The 24,801-nt window shown below is 48.3% G+C and overlaps 1 protein-coding gene across 1 annotated transcript; it reads left to right on the forward strand.

Moving 5' to 3' along the window:
* Positions 1–6,126: 6,126 nt before the first annotated feature.
* Positions 6,127–22,971, forward strand: Itgax (integrin subunit alpha X). Its single transcript, XM_090357723.1, has 30 exons — positions 6,127–6,203; positions 7,412–7,517; positions 8,636–8,739; positions 9,022–9,092; positions 9,225–9,339; positions 9,963–10,093; positions 10,196–10,341; positions 11,097–11,250; positions 11,766–11,916; positions 12,039–12,112; positions 12,238–12,367; positions 12,439–12,581; positions 12,712–12,852; positions 12,939–13,148; positions 15,374–15,504; positions 15,633–15,790; positions 15,912–16,066; positions 16,959–17,090; positions 17,201–17,274; positions 17,471–17,621; positions 18,140–18,256; positions 18,342–18,421; positions 18,545–18,628; positions 19,481–19,559; positions 19,664–19,771; positions 19,899–19,982; positions 20,195–20,308; positions 20,428–20,529; positions 20,736–20,846; positions 21,994–22,971. Exons 1-30 carry the CDS (start codon positions 6,167–6,169, stop codon positions 22,111–22,113), a joined length of 3,513 nt encoding a protein of 1,170 aa, XP_090213849.1. The 5' UTR covers positions 6,127–6,166; the 3' UTR covers positions 22,114–22,971.
* The last annotated feature ends 1,830 nt before the right edge of the window (positions 22,972–24,801 follow it).

Below are 24,801 nucleotides of genomic sequence, written 5' to 3' on the forward strand. Positions count from 1 at the left end.
CTGCAGGGGCCTGTGGATGCAGCCCCGAGGGGACCCAAGTGGGTAGAATCAAGAACCCCAGAGCTGATCAGCCTCTGGGACTCATCCCAGAGTCCCTGGGCCCAATAAAGACATCTAGTGAAAAATGAGGCATCTCCCTTCTACCTATGCATTGATCATGTGACTGACACCATTATCCTTTCAGATTCTACCCTATTGTGCAGAAACCAAAAGACACACCGACCTCTAAGGTCACGAGTCCCCCTTCCTAGCTATTCAACTCTTGGCGACATGGAGGCTTGTGTAGATTTGGTTCTTCTTCAGAAAAATACAGGGTCATGTGCAAATGGACACATGCATGCACACACACGTGTGAGTTGTTTTACACACATGCTAGCAACTTTGCCCTATGCTGTAGCTTGCATTTTTTTTTGTCATTAATGTGGCTCAGATCATTTCACATCAAGGCAGACTTTCTCATTCTTATATACGACTGCCTAGTAGTCTGTTGTGTGTGAAAATTACGCTACCAATAATCAATTTCCTTTGGGTAAGTAACTTCCATCCTCTCACTGTGACTAAATAATACTGAATAAACAAATTGGATAGATGTCATTTTTTGGTATATGTATAAAGGTGATTTATAAGATATGTTTCTAGAAGTTTGGATTCTCTCTGAAGCAAATCTAAGACAAAAATTTTGTGGAAAGAGCTGGGCCCAGCCAGTGACTCATGCTTGTAAGACTAGTTACTCAAGAAGTTGAGACCTGTGGATCAAGATTCGAAGCCAGTACAGGGAAGACTCTTATCTCTAATTAACCACATCACACACACACAAAGGCTAGAAGTGGAGCTGTTGCTCAAGCAGCAGACTTGAGCGGAAAAAGCTTAGGGACAGTGCCCAGGCCCTGAGTTCAAGCCCCAGTACTTGCATACACCCTAAAATAAAATGCAGTAATTTGTGACAATATGGAGAGAAATGGAGCTCAGTAAGTAACATTGAAACATCATACAAAACACCCACAAATAAGCTTTTGTGTCAATTCAATTTGACTTTTTTTTTTTGTGCCACTACTGAGGCTTGAACTCAAGGCCAGAGTGTTCCATCTTAGCATTTTTTTTACCCTAGGCTGGCACTCTATTAGTTTAGTCACACCCTTACTTCTGGCTTTTTGGTGGTCAATTGGTGATAAGAATCTCTCAACTTTCCGACCCAGGTTGGCTTTGAACTTTGATTCTCAGATCATAGTCTCCTGAGTAGCTAGGATTATTATAGGCCTGAGCCACATGTGGGCATCTTGGCTTTCTAAGCATATTTTAGAAAGAGAATTAGAAAAATTAAAAGAAGAAAGGCTAATAATTAAGCTTTCCCCTTGCTCATGGCTTCTGTCTACTTTCATGACAAACAGTGGTCAGTCCGTTTTCTTAGGCCTGGAGCTGACTGCCAGTGGTGAATGAGGGGAGTGACCTCCGGACTCTGCAGAAATTCTCTTGTCTGTGTATCATGCTGTCCTTGACTGAGCAGCCATTCATTGTGTGCCTTCTAGTGCTGCGTGTAGAACGATTAAGAGCTGGGGACACAGTCTCTCTGTAGAAAGACACCTGTGACTCTCCACCCCTCAGGAACGCTTGCTAGATTCAAGTGTTCCATGACAGTTCCCCTAGGCATCTCTGCTTGACACACTCACCAAAGCAGATGTCACCACTTCCTTCCTGGGGCCACTCTGCTGTCTAGGAAAACTTCTGGGGTATGATTTACCTTCGAGAGTATGATTTCCCTGACAGCTGTGACCTTTTCCTGTTTATTTCTCAGAGTAGCCGGCTAATCCAGAGCCTGGATCACGTGATATGTGGGTCTTGCACACACACACACACACGCGTGTGTGTGTGTGTGTGTGATGGATGAGTGACTTAGTGTTTGTACAGGTAGTTGACAAGGAAGAACACACACAAGTAAAAAAGAAGAGGAAAAGAAAAGAAAAGACAGTTGTTGGCAATGCCTTACAATGGCCATGCCTTGATTTCCTCCACAGTATGTGGTTAGATGACTTCAATACTCTGCCTCAATTCTGCATTTGTCATATGAAGGATGACAGAAATCCCTTTTGACCCCCGCAGGGCTGTTGCAAAGATTCAATGAGCTAATTCAATAAACAACGCCAACTGGGCGCCACTGGCTCACGTCTATAAACCTAGTTACCCAGAAGTTTGATCAGAGGATCATAGTTCAAAGCTAGCTCCAGGCAGGAAAGTCCCTGAACCTATTATCTCCAATGAACCACCAGAAAACCGGAAATGAGCTGTGGCTCAAAGTGGTAGAGTGCTAGCCTTGAGCGAAAAAGTTCAGGGACAGCGCTCAGATCCTGAGTTCAAGTTCCACAACCGACCCAAACATTCTGGAAATGAGGAGACATGGCACGTGGCCAGAGGAAGGGAAGAAACTTTAGAGTAACTCCGTTGGGGCTGTGGGGCTCAGCATTGATGAGTGATCCAAGCTGAGGATTTTTTTTTCCCCCGTTGGGTCACTGTTTTTCTTTGCCCCATAGAAAGCGAACAGTGAAATGACAACCTTAAAAGCATCCAGTATCGTTTAGCTAAGGCAAATCAAACCTGAATTCAAGATTCAAGTGTCCATTTCTTTTCTTTTCTTTTTCTTTCTTTCTTTTTTGGTCCATCCTGGGGCTTGAAAGTCAGGGCCTGGGCACTGTCCCTGAGCTCTTTTGCTCAAAGCTGACATTCTACCACTTTGATTCACAGTCCCACTTCTGGGTTTCTGGTGATTCATCCGACCTAAGAGTCTCATGGACTTTCCTGTGTTTTTGAACCTCAACCCTCAGATCTCAGCCTTCTGAGTAGCTAGGATTATAGGTGTGAGCCACCTCACCCGGTTTGGACTTAACTTTTTCAATCGAGGTTGCCATTCTACTACTTAAACACACCTCCCTTTCTATTTTTTCCCCCTGATTTGTTGGAGATAAGAGTGTCATAGATTTTCCTGCCTCTGCTGGCTCAAACTCTGATCCTCACTTCTCAGCCTCCAAAGTAGTATTATGGGTATGAGCCCCTGGAGCCTGGCCTTCAGCTCTCTTCTCCCTGGCCTTTATGCTGATTGTATTATATCTGAACTCTTTTCAGAGCTACTCATCTCCAGGAGAGTGTGTGCATGTTTCTTACCCTCTCTCGACACCCACATACTCAGTTGCCTGAGTGAGGTCTCCCACATTCTCTCACTTGATGGTATCTTGTGATGGTGCTTGCTTTTTATCACAGCGGTCATGCTTTTTTTCGCTTCACCTCGAGGCCTCCTCTTTCCTTATTCTGAGCTGCTGCTGTGTGTCCAACATGAAGGCTCCTCTTACTGTGAGTGTTCAGAATACATCTCCATCTGGGAGTCTAGATAGGCTCTGTCTTCATGTCATCACGACACCCAAGAAGAAAACAACGCATTCGTCCAAGCACTTTGCTTTTACTTTACCTTTTCACCCTCATAGGAGGTGTTAACTTCTTTTTTTTTTCTTGCTACTCCCCTTCTGCAGAAAAGGGAACTGAAAAGTTAAATTAAGCATGCCAAGTGAGAAACCAAGTGAATACATTCCGTTCGGGTTTTCATATGGTTAACCAACCCCCCAAAAGCCCCCCTCCCACCATCATCCCTTTTTGACTTCCAATTCATTCGCCTTTTAATCTTCATTAACAAAAATCTTTAAAAAATGAAGGTATATCCAGGTGCTCGTGGCTCACACCTGTAATCCTAGTTACTCAGGAAGCTGGGGTTTGAGGATTGAGGTTCAAAGCCAGGCCATGCAGGAAAGTCCATGAGACTCTTGTCTCCAACAAGCCATCAGAAAACTGGAGCTGTGGAGCTGTGGCTTAAAGTGGTAGAGCACTAGCCTTCAGCGATAAAGCTCAGGGATAGTTTCCTGAGTTCGAGCCCTATGACCAACCAAAAGAAGAAATAAAGGGGAAAAAGCAAGAGAGAAAGGAAAATAAAGGCATATTAATTATACAGAGTCATGAGTTTCTGGCTGGGGGACATGGCTAGGGTGGTGAAGCACCTGCTTAGTACGTATGAGGCCCTAAGTTCCAACCCCAACCTCACCAAAGCAGTGCCCGACACATCAGGAGATCTGGAAGGTCAATTCATAGTGAAAGCTGCGCATGTAATTCCAAACCCTGGGCCTTAGGTAGTCAATTAAAAAAAATAAAAGAGGCCGGGAGTTTGGCCTAGTGGTAGAGTGCTTGCCTAGCATGCACGAGGACCCGGGTTCAATTCCTCGGTACCACATACATAGAAAAAAAGCCAGAAATGGTGCTGAGGCTCAAGTGGTAGAGTTCTAACCTTGAGAAAGTCCAAGGACAGTGCTCAGGCCCTGAGCTCAAGCCCACGACGGGCAAAAAAAAAATAAATAAAAATAAATAAAGAAATTCTTTCTAAAACTAACCACCAACACTAAAAGCCACCGATGTAATAAGTTTCAAGATGACATTTCCGTACATGTATATAAATGCACATATGTGTCTTTTGCTCTTATTTGCCTCCTCTATTACCAAATCCTACTCCTTCCTTTCCTATCCATAATTGCCCCTACCTTGTTTTTCTCCACACCCTCACTTCCACATGGGAGAGAAAGCAAGTCACACTTGACTTTCAGAGTCTGGCTTATTTCATGGAACATTATGATTTCCAGTTCCATTAGTTTTCCTGCAAGCAATGTAACTTTATTTATTTATTTATTGGCTCAATAAAACTCCCTTGTGTATTAACATACACATTTGTGTATGTGTATGTGTGTGTGTGTGCGCGTGTGTGCACGTGCACACGCATGCATGCGCTTTTGCTTTCATTTGGCTTTTTCTGCACAGGTGCTGGCATGCTATCATTTGAGCCACACCTTTTCTTGTGGTGTTTTGCTCCTTAATTGGAGAAGTGAGTCCTTTGGATTTGTCTGCCTGTGTGGACTTTGAACTCTGATCCTCAGACCTCAGCCTCCCGAGAAGCTAAGATTACAGGCATGCATCACTAGTGCTTAGCTGTTGACTGACTTCTAGGCTGTATCTGGAACCTGGTTATTGGTTGAGAGTTGATTTCCAGCCTTCTGAAAGGGGAGTCTCAAGGTCTCCATCTTCGCTGATTCCCTTTCATACTCCTTTCTTGTCTGCAGGACAAAACCAAGATGTGGCCAGGGGACTTCCAGGACTCAAGGTCTGCTTCCTCCTCTTGCACCACCCCTCCACCCCCACCTCCACCCCCATCCTCATCTCTTGCCCCCCTCCCGGTGTCATGGTTGACCACACTCCTTGCACACATAGCTCTCGGGTCTCATGCCTAGCCCACATCTGGCAGCCCTTTTTGAGGCACTCTCTCCTGTAGGTTTTTTTTTTTTTTTTTTTTTTTTTTTTTTTTACATCATTTGCTTTGACGATTCAACTGCTGCCCCCTCTGGGGCTTCTTCCTGGAAGCCCCCCACCTTTGGCCTTTGCAGTGGAGATGAGAAAACACATCTGCTCTTGTAATAGCTGTGGCTGTTACAAAAAAAGAAAGAAAGAAAGAAAGAAAGAAAGAAAGAAAGAAAGAAAGAAAGGAAGGAAGGAAGGAAGGAAGGAAGGAGGGAAAAAAGACCAGTGATTTTTTTACCCACTAGCCTTTTCCGCTGACCTTAGGGCTGGAGTTGCATAAGGAACTGTGTTCTCCCCTAGCAAAGGGCTCAGATCACCGATCCTTGAATTTGGCTTGCTGACTCAATGGCCACTACAGGAGAGAGGGAGTGAATGCATGAATGCTGGCTCTGAGCTCATCCTTTGGCCTAGAGACTTCCAGGCTAGGAGTACAAAGTTGCTCTCAAGGTCCTGAAGGGCTGGGACCGGCCTCCCCTTCCCTCCCCAGGGGGACTGGCATTTCAAGATGAAGCGGGCCTGCTGTCTGTAAGAGAGGGGACTGGGGGTGAAGGTAAGATGAGGCACGTCATCTCTGATTCGGGGATCTTGGGACTGGGAGTGTGTGGGCTGCCTTGGTCTCTTCTTTGCCCATTTTAGGATGCCTAGAGGATAGCACTCTGACCTCTGACTCAGGCTGACCACTTCCCCTCTCAGCTCCAGCATCCTGATTAACTCCCCACCCATTTCTTCCTCAGTCCTTTGGTCCTGCAGTCCAGATGCACACACCTCTGAGCTTGACCTCCCTCCAGCCATGAGCGGGCCCTGCACAGCTCTCCTCCTGATCCTGGGTGAGTCTCAGGAAGTGCACTGGGTTTGAGGGTTCAAGCCCTACCCAGCCAAGGCTCTAAGCCATGGCATCTGGCTGAGAGCAGGGGCAGGGTAGGGAGAGAGACTTAATATTGGAATGCGGGGTTTGGGATGTGGAATTCATAGAAAGAGTGGATGCTAAAGAAGCCATTAGGGAAGAGGTCTTGGGGTGCTTGCTGGTTGAGAGGTCAGTTGACAGTCTAGAAGTTTCCTTTTTTCTTCTTTTCTTTTCTTTTCTTTTCTTTCTTTCTTTCTTTCTTTCTTTCTTTCTTTCTTTCTTTCTTTCTTTCTTTCTTTCTTTCTTTCTTTCTTTTGTACTGGTATTGAGGCTTGAATTCAGGGCCTGGATGTACTGTCCCTTAGCTCTACCATTTGAGCCACAGCTCTATTTCTAGGCTTTTTTTTTGGTAATTTATTGGAGATAAGAGTCTCATAGACTTTCTTGCCTGGGCTGGCTTTGAACCACAATCCTCAGATCTCAGCCTCCTGATTGCAGGTAAGACCCATCAGTACCTGGCTCCATAGCTCCCCTCCCTCCCTCCCTCCCTCCCACCCTTCCTTCCTTCCTTCCTTCCTTCCTTCCTTCCTTCCTTCCTTCCTTCCTTCTTTTTTTCTTTTCTTCCTTCCTTCCTTTCCTTTTTGAATTTAGTGTCTGGCTATCGTCCCCGAGTCTCTTTGTGTTGAAGGCTAGTGCTCTACCACTTTGAGCCACAGCTCCACTTCCAGGTTTTTGGTGGTTAATTGGAGATAAGAATCTCAAGTGGCCTTTACTGCCTGGGCTGGCTTTAAATCACGATCTTCAGATCTCAGCCTCCAGAGTAGCTACCATTACAGGTGTGAGCCATCTGTGCCTGGCTTCCATAGGTTTCTAAAATAGGCAGAACAAATTGATTTGTGCCCGAGTTTTCCTAACCCTTTTCTCAAGAAGCCCCAGGGGAAGAGATGGGAAGTGCTGTTTTCAGAGCCTGAGTGTTAGTCTGTAGAAAACAATTGAAAGTCGACTGTAGATGAGGCATTTGTGACTCATGTGGAGAAGAGAAGGAAGCACAGAAAAGCCAGGGCTTTCCAAGAGATTGAGTCTAGAAGAGAGCAGCGAAGTAGGGGCCTGAGAGATGGAGCCCAGTGGGAAGGGGTCATAGTCAGGCGAGAGATGGCCCTTCTCTAAAGCTCTCTTCTTGCTCCTCCCCAGGCGCGGCTGTTTCTCTGGGTTTCAACCTGGACACAGAAAATCCAACAAGTTTTCAAGTGGGAAGTGCTGGGTTTGGATACAGTGTGGTCCAATATAGCAATTCCTGGTAAGGACAACGTGGGGAACAAGCTTCCTGTACAGAGTACTGTGGTTTTGCTGTTCTGCAACATAGGCTAGTGCTCTACTATTTGAGGCATGCCTTCAGCCCAGCTTTTTGCTGGGTTAATTAGAGTCTCAAGGACTTTTTCTGTCCCAGCTGGCTTGCTGTTGAATAATCATAGCTAACATTCTGAGAGCCAGGCACTGGTGACTTGCATGTTATAGGTGGGCATTGAGTAAATCCTCACAGTAGTCTCAGAAGGAGCTAGCCATTTGATAAATGTTTACTGAGCACCTACTATGTTCATTAGGTATATACTAGAGATCAAAAGAGGAAAAAATCCACCTATGCAGAATTCAAATTGTAGCTAATCTTCCTTTGAGGCACAGAGAACTAAAGCAGTTGAGTTCTACTGTCTACCTCTCCCACCTTTTTTTTTTTTTCCTGTCAGTAGTGGGACTTGAACTCAGGGCCTTGTACTCTCATTTGCCTATTTTTGCTCAAGGCTGGAATTTTTATCACTTGAGACATACCTTTGCTTCCTGCTTTTTGCTAGTAGATAAAGCGTCTTATGGACTTTTCTGTCTGGGTTGGCTTTGAATTTTAATCATTAGATCTCAGATTCATGACTCCTGCCTGAGTAGGTAGAATTATAGGTGTGAGCCATCAATGACTGGTTTGTATGCAATTGTGTGTGTGTGTGTGTGTGTGTGTGTGTGTGTGTGTGTCCCCTGGGGTTTGAACTTAGGGTCTGGGCACTGTCTTTGAGGGCTTGAACTCAGGGCCTGGGCACTGTCCCTGAGCTTTTTTGCTCAAGGCTAGTGCTCTACCACTTTGAGCCACAGCTCCACTTCCGGTTTTCTGGTGGTTCATTGGAGTCTCATGGACTTTCTTACCCAGGTTGGCTTTGAACCTTAGCCTCAGATTTCAACCTTCTCAGTAGCTAAGATTTCTGGCATGAACCACCAGCACCTGACTGAGAGTCTTATGTACTTTTCAGTCTGGGCTGGCTTCGAACTTCCATCATCAGATCTAACCCTCCTGAGTAGTATGATTACAGGTGTGAGTCACCAACACCTAGTTCTGTCTGCACTTTTAACAACAGTGTTCTGTCTCCCTTGTAGGGTAGTGGTTGGAGCTCCCCGGGAGATAAGGGCAACCAACCAAACAGGTGGCCTCTACAAATGTGACTATGCCACGGAACAGTGCCAGGCCATCCAGCTTCAGGGTAAGCCACTGCCCCTGCCTGGGGCCTGGCACCCAGGCCGTGGGGCACAAGATTCCTTCTTGCTAGCTTCTTAGGCCTCCTACCGTGATATCCCTGCATGTGTCCTCAGCTCTATTAGGATGGGCACCCCCCTCTCTCCCTGGGTACCCCCTCTCTCCCTAGGTGCCCCCCCGCCCCCGCCCCTGGGCCTTCCAGGGTCTCTGTGTCTCTATCAGACCTCGCCTAGCTCTTGTACAACGTCCTCTGTCTCTGTGGTAACCACGTGTCCATCTAACTCTTCAGTGCCCCAAGAGGCGGTGAACATGTCCTTAGGCCTGTCCCTGGCTGCTTCCTCTAGCTCGTCCCAGCTCCTGGTGAGTTGACCTGGACCCTGGGAGGGTTCTGAGGAGAGTGCATGTGTTTGGTGGAGGGTGGAGGTGCTGGGATAGGAGCTTGGGGCTGGGAAGCAGAGGCAGCCCCTCTTAGCAGTCTCTCTTTGTTGCTAGGCCTGTGGTCCCACAGTACAGAAGGCATGCAAAGAGAACATCCATTTGACTGGCTTCTGCTTTCTCCTGGCTTCGTCTTTCGTGCAGCAACAAAGGCTCCCAGCTGCCCTGCAGGGTGAATGTTCTGGACCACTACCTCTTCTAGGGACTCTACATGACATTCAATTAGGGGTGCAGTGGCGGGGCGGGGGTCAGAGGCACTTTTTCAAAGTGGATAAGAAAAAGAAGGAATCTTGCCTGGCCCTGGTAGCTCAAAATCAGCCTGGGCAGGAGAGTTGATGAGATTCTTATTTCGAATGAACGAGCCAAAAGTGGGAAGTAGAGCTGTGGCTCAAGTGGTAGAGTGCTAGCTTTGAGTAAAACAAGCTAAAGGATAGCACTGAGTTCAAGCACACACAGACACAGACACAGAGAGATGGACAGACAGAAACACACACACACACACACACACACACACACACACACACACACACACACACACACAGTGTAGTTCTCTAGATGGGAGGGCCTGTCAGTGGCTATTCAAGGTGAAGGAATTGAGTCACATGTGGCCTCTTATTGAGATTTGAAGAGACTGTCCTGTATCTCAGCCAGGGGACCCTGTCCCTAGGAAGGGACCCAGCGGGGTTGCTGGGCTTTGAGCACCAGATTGGGGGCTGGAGAAGGCTGTTAGGAGAATGGATGAGTTTTCCTGGTGAGGATGCCAGAGTCTTGATCTTTGGGGAACTTCTTTTCCAGAATGTCCCAAGCAGGAGCAGGATATTGTGTTCCTCATCGACGGCTCGGGAAGCATCCTCCACCAGGAATTCACCAAAATGCTCAACTTCGTGAAGGCAATGATGAGCCAATTTCAAGGAACTGGTGCCCAGGTGTGGCCTGGCAGGCAAGGAGGCCATTCTCTAGGGCTTGGCTGGGGTGGTGCTGGGGTACTGAGGAAACAGTCTCAGCCTCCAGCATCTGTGTTCTCTCAGTTCTCTCTGATGCAGTTCTCTCACAAAATGAAGATACACTTCACCTTCCGTGACTTTGCACGCAGTCCCAACCCCCAAAACCTGATGCAGTCTGTCCGTCAGCTACATGGATTCACGCACACTGCCACAGCCATTGATATAGTCAGGTGAGTCCAGAACCCTCCTACAGCCCATGTCATAGCACCCAGGTCTTCCCCTGGGCCTCATTTGCTTTCCCTTCCCCTCCCCACCCCCAAATGAATGGCCAGAGATGGAAATACTGGATGATCAGTTTACCATCTTTGGGGGGGACTCTCAGTAGGATTGAAGTTGCTCAAGGGAAGGGAGGTAGACACATTCTCCCAAAGGAGAAAGAGGACTCTGGACTCTAAAAAAAAATGTTCTGGGAGTGTGGCCTAGTGATAGAGTGCTTGCCTAACATGCACAAAGCCCTGGGTTCAATTCCTCTGTACCACATCCACAGAAAAAGCTGGAAGTGGTGCTGTGACTCAAGTGGTAGAGTCGTAGCCTTGAGAAAGCTCAAAGGCTAGCAACTAGGCCCAGAATTCAGGGCACACGACCAACCACAAAAAGTGACGCTTGAACTCAGGGCCTGAGCACTGTCCTTGGGCTTTCTCAAGGCTTAGAACTCTACCATTTGAGCCTCAGTACCACTTCTGGCTTTTTCTATGTATGTGGTACCAAGGAATCGAACCTGGGTCTCTGTGCATGCTAGGCAAGCACTCTACCACTAGACTAGACTCCCGGCCCATTTTTTTTTTTCTTAATTAAGTGGAGGTAAGAGTCTTGCAGTCTGAATGGGGATCCTGAGATCTCAGCTTTCTGAGTAGCTAGGATTAGAGGTGTGAGCCACTGATGTCTGCCTAGTACCTCTGTCCCTGCCTATTCAATTTCCTGGTAGAAAGGATTTGTTCACTGCTGCAAATGGAGCCCGCAGAGATGCCACCAAGATTCTCATTGTTATTACTGATGGAGACCTAACAGGGGACAGCAAGCGCTACCGGGATGTGATACCCCAAGCTGAAAAGGCGGGCATCATCCGCTATGCCATCGGGGTAAGTCCTGGCTGCTCACTTCCTCCCCTTAATCCTCTTCTCCAGGCAACTTCCTCTCAAGGCTAAAAGAACCTCCAGCTCTCACATCTCCTGTACAGCCGGAAGACAACTATCCTCACTAGAGATCCATGGTCCCTTGAGGCTATTCAAGCCTGTTTCCCCCCCCTCCCCGCCCCCGACCTCATTTGTCTTGCAGGATGTATCCTGTAGGGGGTCTGGAAGACAGTATCACTCCTATGTGACCAGTCCTGGGTCTTGACCTCAAAGCCTGAGCTTTTGTGTTCAAGGCTAGTGCTTCACCATGCTGAGCCACAGCTCCATTTCTGGCTTTTTGTGGTTCATTTGACATAAGAGTCGCACAGCCCTCCCTGCCCGGACTGGCTTTGGAATTATGACTCTCAGATCTCAGCCTCCTGAGGAGCGGGCATGGCAGGCGGGAGACATGAGGGCCTGGCTACCCAGCTGGGGTTTTCCATGCATGATTTTCATGGTGAATTGGTCTTTTCTGGGAACAGGTTGGAGAGGCTTTTCGATACCAAGGTTCTAGGGACGAATTAGTTGCCATTGCTTCATATCCTTCCTGGGAACACATATTTAATGTGGAGAACTTTGATGCGCTGAAGAAGATTCAAAACCAGCTGAAAGACAAGATCTTTGCCATTGAGGGTATGTCAGACAGAGAGCTACTCAAATTGGATGGCCTCAGTCATTCTGGCCCTAAGTCTCCTCCTTGGACTTGGCAAAGCCCATCTGTCTCACTGAAGTGTCTTGGCATCGTGTCTTTCTAGGTACAGAGATGAGAAGTAGTAGTTCTTTTGAACTGGAGATGGCACAGGAAGGCTTCAGTGCGGCCTTCTCCCCTGTGAGTGGACTCTTTGGGGCTGAGGACGGAGGAGCGGTTGGGTTGGATGAAGTTAGGGGCAGGCTCTCTTCAGACAAGGTTGTCTAACTCCAGCCTGCTCAGTTCTGGAATCCTTTTCCTCCCAGGATGGACCGGTTCTGGGGGCTGTGGGGAGCTTCAGCTGGTCTGGGGGAGCCTTCCTGTACCCCCCTGCTGGAGCCCCCACCTTCATCAATAAGTCTCAGGAGAGTGTGGACATGAGGGACTCCTACCTAGGTGAGGAAGGCCTCTGGGCGGCTGCTGGGAAGTGGGGGAGATGCCTTGGAGCTGAAGCCCGGTCCCCTCAGGTTACTCCATGGAGGTGGCCTTCTCTAAGGGGAAACGGAGCCTGGTCTTGGGGGCCCCTCGTCACCAGCACACAGGGAAGGTTGTCATGTTCACCCAGGAATCGGGGCAATGGCGGCCAAATGCTGAAGTCACAGGGACCCAGGTGGGTGTGGGGAGGCCTGGGGTGGATGTGAAGAGCCGGGGTGGCTGGGTGGAGGAGGAGATGGGGGCTTTGGGGTGCCTGAGGAGGCGGCTGGTGGGACAGGCAGGTGACTTCAGGCTCTGCCCTCCAGATTGGCTCCTACTTTGGCGCCTCCCTGAGCTCCGTGGATGTCAACAGAGATGGCATCACAGATCTGGTCCTCATCGGGGCCCCCCATTACTATGGGCAGACCCGAGGGGGCCAGGTGTCTGTGTGTCCCATGCCCAAGGGGGTGAGTGGAAGCTGGGGCCTGTGCAGGGAGGGGATGGGAGGGGGTGGAAGGGCCTGGGTTGGACTGACAGTGGTTTTCTTGTGCAGAGGGCTCGGTGGTGGTGTGGTTCTGTCCTCCGTGGGGAGCAGGGTCATCCCTGGGGCCGTTTTGGGGCGGCCCTGACAGTGTTGGGGGACGTGAACGGGGACAAGCTGACAGATGTGGCGATCGGGGCTCCAGGAGAGCAGGAGAACCGGGGAGCTGTCTACATATTTCATGGGACCTCAGGACTGGATATGAGCCCTGGGCACAGCCAGGTGAGGCTCCTTTGCTCTGTTTCATGATGATTTCTGGCTGCTTCTCTTCTCTTTCTCATAGTCATCAGGAAAATAACCCTTGTTGTCCAGCACTGGTCCCTTTGGTAGCAAGTTAAACCTGTGGCCTTAAGAAATGGGAACTGTGATAGACAGATGTAACCTTTCCTAGCACAATTCAATGATCAGGCTTTTTAACCACCCAACAATGCACAAGATATGTAGGTCAATACTTCAGCAAATCTGTTTTACTTTTTACCTGTGTGTGTGTGTGTGTGTGTGTGTGTGTGTGTGTGTGTAGGTTCTGGGGCTTGAACTCAGGGCCTCATATTCTCAACTTAGTTTTTGTTCTCTCTCTCAAGGGTGGCCCTCTACCACTTGAGCCACAGCTTCTATAGTAAACCCGTTTTCCAGGTGCAATTTGGCCAGTCAGGATCCAGAGTGGACTAAGGTTGGCAATTTCTGACTGCTAACAAAGTGCTCAGTCTGTCTGTGGGTTGCTGTTGTTCATAAGTTTAGGTCTCACAGAGTCAGTCCTCTTATCCCTGAATGGTATAGGATCTTTTTTTGGGGGGAGTGGGGGGCAGGCCTGGGGCTGGAACTCAGGGCCTGGACACTGTCCTTGAGATTCTTTTCCTCAAGGCTAGTACTCTACCACTTGAGCCACAATATCACGTCTGGCTTTTTCTGTGTATGTGGTACTGAGGAATCGAAACCCAGGGCTTCATGAATGCTAGGCGAGCACTCTACCACTAAGCCACATTCCTACCCCTAGGATATGATTTTTTTATTCCATTCTTTTTTTCCCCCTTTGGTCATGGGGCTTGAACTCTGGGCCTGGGTGCCATCCCTGAGACCTTCAGCTCAAGGCTGTCACTCTACCACTTGAGCTACAGCGCCACTTCCTTTTATTTCATTTTTTGCCATCCATGAATTATGCATCCAGGAACCTTCCACCTAGTAGAGTTGAACTCACTAGGATAAATGGCTGCTATCCTTGGCAAACATCAAGGAAATGCTCATTAAAAAATACCTGTTGGTCACTGGTGTCCCAAGCCTGTAATCCTAGCTACTCAGGAGGTTGAGATCTGAGGATTGAGATTTGAAGCCCGCTGAGGCAGGAAAGTCTGTGAGACTCTTATCTCCAATTAATAACCAGAAAAGAAGCAGGAAGTAGAGTTGTGACTCAAATGGTAGAGTGCTAGCCTTGAGCAAAACAGCTGAGTAAGAGTATGAGACCTAGAGTTCAAGCCCCAGCTCTCTCTTTCTCACTCACACACACACTCACTCACATAGGCAAGTGCACACACACACACACACACACACACACACACACACTCAAATATCTAAATAGAATTTTTTCAAAGAAAATTAACAAGGGTCAAAGAATACATTAAAAAGATGTTCAACATTATTTTTTTTCTGTCAAGCACCAGCATATCAAAACCACTGCGAGGTACAATTGCATACTCACTAGATTCATTTTTTTATTCTATTGTAACGGTGATGGATAGAGAGGTTTTAGTTATATAGATATTGGGTATATTTGTTTTTGAACAATGTCACTTCTTCCCTCATTTTCTCCCAGTTTTTTCCCTCCTAGTCTTCCTCTCCTCCTGAGTATTTTCTTTCCTTTCTCCCGTCCCTTCCCTCTTTCTTTCATTTTTCTTCTTTCTGCTAGTTCTGGGGCTTGAACTCAGGGCCTGGGTGCTGTCCTGAGCCTCTTTGTGCCCAAGGCTAATATTCTACCAGTTGATACACAGTGCCACTTCTGGCTTTTTTTGAGTAGTTTATTGGAGATAAGAGTCTGACAAGACTTTTCTGCCCAGGCTAGCTTCAAACCATGATCCTCAGACCTCAGCCTATCAGATAGCTAGATTACAGGCATGAGCCACAGGTACATGGAGTGTAGTTGATTTTCAAAATAGTATCTAGTGAATATCACTGCTGGATCAGATCTAGACTCATATATATATTATATATATATATATATATATATATATATATATATATATGTCTGACCTGGGCATCAAGTCGCTCGTGCCTATAATCCTAACCACTCTGGAGGCTGAGATCTGAGAATCATGGTTCAAAACCCAACAAATCTGGGAGAATCTTATCTCTCATTAACCAGCCAAAAGCTGGAAGTGGATGTGTGGTTCAATTGGTTGAGCACCAGTCATGGCTCTCTATTCAGTATCCCTCCCTCACCCTTCTCTTCTGGGCAGAGGATTGCAGCCTCCCAGATCTCCTCCAGTCTCCAGTATTTTGGGCAGTCTCTAAGTGGGGGTCAGGACGTCACCCAGGATGGACTGGTGGACCTGGCTGTGGGGTCCCAGGGCCGTGTGCTGCTGCTCAGGTGAGAACCTTCCTCAGACATTCCCCATCAGTCATAGGTGTGGGGAGGGCCCCCAAGCTGCCCCACTTGAAGGTTAGCATTCCCAGGAAGTAGCCAGGACATCATCTCAGCTTAGTTTCTGTCTATAGGACCAGACCTGTCCTCCGAGTAGCAGCAGACCTCCGCTTCTCACCGGCAGAAGTTGCCAGGACTCTGTTTGAGTGTCAGGATCAGGCCGCCTCTGTCCAGCCCCTGGGCCATGCCATTGTTTGCCTTCATAGTTCTGAAAGTTCTAATCGACCACTAGGTGAGTGACCCAAGCCACTCCCCGCCCTCCCCACCCCCACCTTCCAGCCTAGAACTTTCAGAACTTCCTGGTTGTTCACCTGATGTGTTCTGGTGTTCTCACATTCTGCGTTCCTTTCAAGGCAAACTTCAAAGCTCTGTGACCTTTGATCTGGCCCTGGACCCTGGCCGTCCAATTCCCCGTGCCATCTTCAAGGACACAAAGACCCGGATTCTCAGGTGGAATCAAGTTCTTGGACTGAACACATATTGTAAACAAGTGGAATTACTCCTTCCAGTAAGAGGGCCTCCTATGGACATGGGTATGGGGGGGCATGGTTGGATGGTGAGGGGGAGGGCTGTCAACAGCCTGGGTAGAGAAAAAAAACAGGGTGTGTTTTGGGGGTGGGGGCTCAGCCCCAGCACAAGTCCTGGCACGCAGGTGGTGCTTAACGTGTGTTATTTGTTTATTTATTTATTTTTTGCCAGTCTTGGGGCTTGAACTCAGGGGCTGATCACTGTCCTTGGGCTTCCTCAAGACTAGAGCTCTACCACTTGAGCCACAGCACTACTTCTGGCTTTTTCTATGTATGTGGTACCAAGGAAGCGAACCCAGGTCTTTGTGCATGCTAGGCAAGCACTCTACCACTAGGCCAAACTCCAGGCCTTCAATATGTGTTATTTGGATGAGTGAAGGAATAAAAGAGACTGGGCCACAGGAGGACATAGCTGGGTTTTAGGAAAGAGACTGGCACTGCTTGAGAGAGCCTAGTGGCTGTGGGCAGATCCAGGCTTTATTGAGCACATATTTATGTCTCTGATCTCTGGAGACTGGACCAGGCCTAATAAACTAGAGACAAAGAATGAACAAAACTGTCATGGTCAACAGGGCCTGCCCGATGCTCCCCCCAAATACGCTTCGAGGTAACAGAGGTTAGGTAGTGGTAAAGGCTCAGAGGAAAGATCAGGGCTGCCTGGTGTCTGGGAGAAGTACAGGGTGAGACAAGTGTGTGTGTGTGTGTGTGTGTGTGTGTGTGTGTGTGTGTGTGTGTGCCATGTGGGAGGTAGGCCAAGTTCCACAAGGCAGGGTAACAGAGTTGTCATCACCTTGCTTTACAGACAGGGAGACAGGACACAGTGACTTCCCCTGCGATGTCCTAAACAGCTGCTTTTCAATGTCCACCCTCTAGGACTGTGTGGAGGATCCTGTGACACCCATCACTTTGCGCCTTAACCTCTCCTTAGTGGGCCTGCCCCTCCCTTCCCTCAGAAATCTCAGCCCTATGCTGGATAAGGGAGCTCGGACCTACTTCACGGCCTCTGTGAGTTGGGCCTCTGTGGTGTTGGGGCCTTGGATGTAGGGGGATGGGTGAGTGGGGGTCGCAGGATGGGCTCCAGATCTCCAGACAACCCTCCCCTGCCTTTCTCTCAGCTTCCCTTTGAGAAGAACTGTGGAGCTGACCACATCTGCCAGGATGACCTTGACATCTCCTTCAACTTCTCAGGGTAAACTAACCCCTAGCTCTGCCTTGAGGCCTGTGCCTGCTGTCTCTGTCCTGTTCCTCTTTCCCACCAGGGACTCAGAAGCCCAAATGTCCTCTCCCCTACTTATCTACCCCCCCTCCCACCATGGGTCACCCCTAGCCCATATCTGATCTCAGTCACAGAATCATCTTGTCTTCTCACAACTCCCATTCCCCAGTGTGAAGACTCTGGTGGTGGGGAACAACCTGGACCTGAATGTGGAAGTGATGGTGTCCAATGATGGCGAGGACTCCTATGGAACCACGGTCACCTTCGTCTACCCGGCAGGACTATCCTATCGGCGAGCGAATGGCAGCCAGTTAAAGCAGGTAAAGCATGAAGCCAGTGGGCTGGATGGTAGCACAGATCTATATTAGGTCCAAAGCTCAGGTTGGAGAGCAGGGGGTGAGTGGGTGGGGTGTCATCAGGCTATAATAGGCCACCAGATTGGGGCTAGGCCGGGCTGGCATTGGCTAAAGCACTTCCCTTTGGGCATTTAAAGACATGCCTATCAGACATAGGTTTCTAGCTGGGCACCCGTGGCTCGTGTCTGTCATCCTAGCTACTCAGGAGGCTGAGATCTGAGGATTGTGGCTTAAAGCCAGCCTGGGTAGAAAAAAAAAAATGGGGGATTCTTTCCAGCAAAAAGCTGGAAGTGGAGCTTTGGCTTACATGGTAGAGTTGCTAGCCTTGAAGCGGGAAAACACAACCCAAGCTCTGAGTTTGAGCCCCAAATAAACGTCATTTCTAGGTGGGTTCCGGGACATGATTTTTGTGCTGCTGAGTCTCTCTGGATACCTAATAAATACTCATCGGTGCTGTTCTGCTTACTTTGCTTTTGCCTAAGAATTCCCTGCAGCAGCGTCCTCTCACCCTGACCTGTTCCAGCACCCAGCCTGAGGACCAGAATCTGAGGAGCACAAGCTGCCGTGTCAGTCACATCATCTTCCACGGGGCCACCAAGGTCAGCTTGGATCCTGTCCAACCCCCCACCCTGCCCCCTCCTGCCTCACCTTTCTCTGACCTCCTCCTTCCTCCCTCTTGCTCAGATTTCCTTCCTGGCTACTTTTGATGTCTCCCCTAAAGCCATGTTGGGAGACAGGTTACTTCTCACAGCCAATGTGAGCAGGTGAGTCTGGCAAAGATCCAGAGGGCGTCACCTTCTCCCCTGCTCGCCCCCGCCCCCCCTCGGTGTCACAAACCAGCCTTACCTTCTTGGGCCCTTGTCCACCATGCTGTCCTCTTTCTCCAGTGAGAACAACTCACCCAGGACAGGCAAGACCACCTTCCAGCGCGAGCTCCCTGTGAAGTATGCGGTCTACGCTGTGGTCAGCAGGTACTTGGTGGGGCTTTTGGGACTGCGAATCACACTTCTCCTCTACCCTAACTAGGGAAGGAGGCGATTCTCACCTAATGAAGAAGGGATTTTAGGTTTCATTTGTGTATGTGTGTGTGTTTGTGCGTGTGTATACACTCGGGGGTGGGGGGCAGTCCTGGGGCTTGGGCTTAGGGCTTTGTGCTCTTATTTAGCTTTTATTTGTTGTTGTTCAAGGCTGTTGCTCTATCTCTGGAGTCATGCTTCTATATCCTCTAGAATCTTTTTGTTATTGTTGTTGATGGTGGGGCTCGAACTCAGGGCCTGGGAGCTGTCACTGAGCTTTTTCTGCTTAAGGCTAACATTCTACCACATGGTTCCCACAATTGCACTTCTACTCTTCTGGTAGCTAATTGGAGATAAGCATTTCATGGGCTTTTGTGACCCAGGCTGGCTTTGAACCACAATCCTAAGATCTTAGTCTCCTGAGGAACTAGGGTTACAGGCATGAGCTACCGGTACCTAGTGTCCACACACATACACACACACACACACACACACTCTCTCTCTCTCTCTCTCTCTCTCTCTCTCTTTCTCTCTCTCTCTCTCTCTCTCTCTCTCTCTCTCTCTCTCTCTCTCTCTCTCTCTCTCTCTCTCTCTCTCTTTTCTTTTTGTTACCGGGGATCGAACCCAGGACATTGCCACTGAGCCACATATCAGCTAAGACCTTTATTATTCCAGCTCAGCTACAGATCTCATTCCACACCAACCCAGGGCCCCACTGACTCCCTCTGTCCCACTGTGATAGAGTCAGACTCTCCTCAAGAGATCTTCCTGGGACTTCAAATCCACTCTCACCTCTTCTCTCTCCAGCCAGGAAGAATTCACCAAATATCTCAACTTCTCAGCTGCAGAGCAGGAGCAGAGTGGCATGGTGAAGCATGGATATCAGGCAAGTGTCAAGTCTGTTGTAGCTCAAGCTGAGCAGGGCTGTGGGTCCTGGACAATGGTCTGGGCTGTGATTTTACAGAAGGCTCTGTCCCGCCTTCCATGCAGGTTCATAACTTGGGACAGAGGGATCTGCCCCTGAGAATCAACTTCTGGGTGCCTGTGAAAGTGGGTGGAGCAGCTGTGTGGACCCAAGCAGAGATCTTACACTCCCAGGTACTCAAGACTCTGTGTGGCATTTATACCTAGGTTCCTCACTCTCATATCCATCATGGCTTCCTGAGATTCCAATGGAGTCATTATTCTCTCCATTTCTTTCTTTCTTTCTTTCTTTTTTTTCTAGAACCCATCCATCCAGTGCTCTTCAGAGAAACTAGCTCCCATGGAGTCAAACTTCCTGACTCGCATGCAGGAAAATCCTGTGCTGGTGAGAAGACTCTGGGCTATCCCTTACCTTGGGTCACACTTTAATGAGCTCTTTAATTCAGGAATCACATGACATCAGGTGGACCCTGATAGAAGAGCTGGCTTCTATTCACCCGTGGTTGCTGCTTCCTGTCAATCTCACAATGTAATACTGTCTCTGATCTTCAAACTCACCTAGCTCCAGTTGGTCCAACCTGGCTTCTCTACCTACAGGACTGTTCCATTGCGGAGTGTCTGAGGTTCCGCTGTGACATCCCGTCCTTTGGCATCCAGGAGGAGCTGGACTTCACCCTGCAGGGCAACCTCAGCTTTGGCTGGGTCAGCCAGGTGTGTACACCTCCGTCCTGATCGGCGTGGGGGGGGGGACATCCTTGAGCCAGGACTGTCCTGGAGTCTGAGCTCACCCCCAGAGCCAGTTCCCCAGCTCACCTCTCCCCCCTTGGCAGACAATGCAGAAGAAGGTGTTGGTGATGACGGTGGCTGAAATCACATTCGACACAGCTGTGTATTCCCAGGTCCCGGGACAGGAGGCGTTTTTGAGGGCCCAGGTAGTTAGTGGGCAGTGCCCAGGCACTCATGTGAGGCCTGATGTGTGGTGCTGGTTGTGAGGGTCCTCAGCAAGGCAGCCCCTACATGGATGAATGCTTTTGCATCTCAGCCCTGGGAACAGGGCCTGGGAGGAGAGGAAGGGCGGGAGTTAAAGGCTGGGCTGTCCAGAGGCCGGATACTCCCTGACGGGTTCACTTCCCATCAGATAAAGACAGTGCTGGAGAAATACGAGGTGCACAACCCTGTTCCCCTTATCGTGGGCAGTTCCGCGGGTGGGCTGCTGCTGCTGGCCCTCGTCACAGCCATCCTGTACAAGGTGAGTGTGTTAGCCGGCTTCAAAGCCCAGACTCTGAGCCTGCTCTTTCCACCGGAAACAGAGAGGTGATTTGGGAGTCTAATACATATCCCAGATCACTTCCTGTGAGGATCTCCTTTCACCTTACAAAGTCACTTCCTGTGAGAAATTCCCTGCTCTTTCCAAGGTCACGTCTTGTGAGAGACTCCTTCCTCCTTCTAAGTCCATTTCCTGTGAGGACTTCCCATCTCCTTGTAAAATCACTTCCCGTGAGAAACTCCTTCCTCCTTCCTCCTTTTAAGTCCCCAGTTGTCTTGTGTGTGTGTGTGTGTGTGTGTGTGTTCCTGACCTGGATCTCAGACCTCCTCTTACCTCTCTCTCTTTTCCACCAATCTCTCCCTCTGTTGGGTTGTATTCCCACTGCAGCAGACATAACAGAAAGCAGGCCCAGGACTCAATATGGAGTCATACCACCTTGACCCTTTCTTTCACTGGGTCCACTCTAGACCTCTGTTTCTTTCTGTATGACTCACTCACTGGCCATGGAATCTTGTCTAACCACATAGTGTGTACAGGCCTCTAGTGCTGGAAACGTAAGAAATAATGATAGCTCCTTTTCCCTCAGTCACCTCTCCTCTCTTATGCTGGACCTTCTGATTTCTTCTTTGTCTTTTTCTTTTTTGGCTAGTCCTGGGGCTTGAACTCAGGGCCTGAGCACTGTCCTTGGACTTTCTCAGGGTTAGCGCTCTACCACTTGAGCCACAGCACCACTTCCAGCTTTTTCTATGGATGTGTTACTGAGGAATTGAACCCGGGTCTTTGTGCATAGTAAGCAAGCACTCTACCACTAGGCCAAACTCCCAGCCCCTTTTCTTTGTCTTTGGTTCATCATCTTTTATACATTTATTTATGGTGCCAATACTGGGACTTGAATTCAGCATTCTCCCTTAACTTATTCCATTCAAGTCTGGCATTCTACCATGTGGTCTCATTTCTGGCTTTATTAACTTTTTTTTTTCCTGGAGGTTAATTGGAGATAAAAGTCTCTCAGATTTTTTTCTGCCCAGGCTGGCTTCTAACTCAGCCTCTTAAGTAGCTAAGATTACAGGCATGAGCCACGGACACCTGGCCTCCAGTCTTCTCTTGATTTTCTTCTTCCTCTCCACAGGTGGGCTTCTTCAAACGTCGGTATAAGCACATGCTGGAGGAAGCGAATGAACAGCAAAAGGCTGTCCCAGAAAACGGAGTAGCAGAGGCTGCCCCAGAAAATGGGGTGGCAGACACGTAGGCTGTTCAGGGAAGAGCCACCCTCTTCTCCTTTGTACCTTCTCTCCTGAGAGCTTTTCTGGTCCTCTTCCTGTCACTTAAGTCAGGAAAAGAAGCACTCTACCAGAGGAGCTAGGACCAGGCTGTGTCTGCTCTTTGGGAAGAGCCATTATCTTTCAAAGCTCCAACTGGAAACTGAGGACAGGATCCCAGCTGTGACCTAGAGAACTTACCATGGAATTTCTACCTGGAAAACCTTAAGAGGGGAGGCTCCCTTCCTCCCCTAGGCTCTGATTTCCCAGATACAGACCCGAGTAACCACTGGTCCTCCCACACTTACAGTTGCCCCCCTTGTTCTCTCATGCGGATCAGGTGGGATCTCTGCAGCTTAAGGTTCTAATCTCTAGAAGGTGGGCTTTAAGGCATAAGGTGTAAGCTGCTTGGTACCTTTCTAGCTTCCTTGAGTTTAGAAAAATCGTGTCAGCATCAGCTCCTCACTTCTTCGGGGAGGCATGGTGTAGGTTTCTCAATGAACTGGAGTGAAATTGCCAGCACCTTGGAGTTTGTAAAGCTGGATTCAGAACAGATCAGCACTGCTGGCTGGGAGGACAGGTGGTTTCTCCCCTCTGTGAGGACATGACTCCAGAATTCCGTAGCTCACCCAGCTTCAGGTGCAAAGAGGCCCAGAGGCCTCTGGGTTTTGAGACTTCAAATGTTGTAAATAAAGAAATGCCAGAAGATAACTGTGAAAAATAAAACCTGTATTTTAAATGTTTGCCTTCATAAATTTGAAACCTAAACAGAAAGATGTGCCTTCGATAAGAAGTAAACCAAAGACCTGAAACTGGTTGAGTGCTGGTGTTTCATGCTTCATCTTAGCTACTTAAGAGGCTAAGATCTGAGGATCATGGTTCAAAGCCAGCTTGGTCAAGAAAGTCCACGAGATTCTCATTTTCAATAAATTACTAAAACAAGACAATATGAAGCAAAGCAAAACAACAAAAAAAAAAAACAACAAACCCTCCCCCCTGGAATTGGAGCCAGAAGTGGTAGAGTACCAGCCTTGAGTAAAATGAAGCTCAGGGAGAGAACTCAGACCCCGAGATCAAGCCCCAGGAGTGGCACAGGAAAATAATCAAAAAGGAAAAAGAAAAATCTGAAACTAAGTCCTTCTGTTTGCTTTGTACTGGTCACACACAGACAAAAAGTTATACACAGTCAGAAATAGAAGCCAGCTTCTGTAAGATAAATATTCATCAGAAATAGCTTGGGATGTTTGGGTGTCATGTTGGAATAAGGATGCCCGTTCGAAAGGAACTAGGCAAGGCAAAGTTAACTTCTGCAGAAAGGCTTGACTTCAGCTCCCTTTGTGTGGCCCAGCAAGTACCAGGAGCAAGCAGGCTGCTTCCTTTTTATCCCTAACCCAGCAGGCCCCTCCCCTCTACTCCCATTGGCTGAGCTCAGGTTCACTATCTGCAAAAGGATGTGACTTAACAGGATGCAACTAAAATTCAAGGAGTTTCTAACAGGGTATCCTCATGTGATCAGGAAAAGGATGTATGTAACTGAGATGTAATTAAACAAGGGCCAAGCCATCTAGCCAAAGCAGGAACCCTTGAAAAGACAATTCTGTCAAGATGAACAGAAAGGAAGCAATCACTTTGATAGAAAAGATGTTTTTCTCAGTGTGCCTTTGCTCACGTCAGGAAAGGAGACCTAGATTGGGGTCATTTCTGGGTCCCGTAATTTTCTTTGCATTCACTTGAGATTTAGTTTCTGTAAGGATTGGTGGTAGCGGACATGTGGACAGAGGCTGAGTTGGAGTCACAGTCTGCATTACCATCAGTCATCAGAGGGAAGGTTATCAAGGTCACCAGGGGTCATCTCATAGCATCTGGTCTCAGCAGGGTCTCACTAGAGTTTCACCATAGTGTATGAACACTTTGAAACACATTCACTCATATGTGCCTTATCTAGCCCATAATGGACATTTTTCACTTGCCTGTCAAAATTTATTTTTGTGTGTGTGTCAGTCCTGGGGCTTGAACTCAGGGCCTGGGCACTGTCTCTGAGCTCTTCAGCTCAAGGCTAGTGCTTTACCACTTTGAGCCATGGCATACTTCTGGTTTTCTGGTGGTGAACCGGAGATAAGAGTGTCATAGACTTTCCTGCCCCTGCTGGCTCTGAACCACAATCCTCAGATCGCAGCCTCTGGAGTAGCTAGCATAACAGACATGAGACATCAGTGCCTGGCTTCCTTGAACTTTTTTGCTTCTGGCTGGTGCTTTACCACTTGAACCATAGCTCCATTATTGACTTTTTTTTTGGTGGCTCATTGGAGATAACTTTCCTGTCTGGGTTGGCTTCAATCCCTATCCCTCAGATCATAGCCTCTTGTGTAGCTAGAATTAGAGGTGTGAGCTACATGTACCTGGCTTAAAATGTATGTTATCACGATGATCCTTCACTTAATAGAAATTTATAGTACTCTGAGAACAGTTCCTGGATTTATTGCCTTTCAAGTCCTCCCTCTTGCTTTGTTTTCCCAGAGCTGGGATTACAGCTATCATCTCCATTGTCTGCTAGAGTTGGTGGCTCTCACCATCAGGTATGGGCCTGCTGGGCTTTCTGAGGATGCCCAAACTGAGGAATATCAGTGACATTGAATCTACTACTTTTTACCCTTATTTTTGTTTTTGGTTTTTTGCCA

The sequence above is a fragment of the Megascapheus bottae genome, chromosome 25 (assembly GCF_031878675.1).
Source record: "Megascapheus bottae isolate mThoBot1 chromosome 25, mThoBot2.hap1, whole genome shotgun sequence".
In the NCBI taxonomy this organism is placed as follows: Eukaryota; Metazoa; Chordata; class Mammalia; order Rodentia; family Geomyidae; genus Megascapheus; species Megascapheus bottae.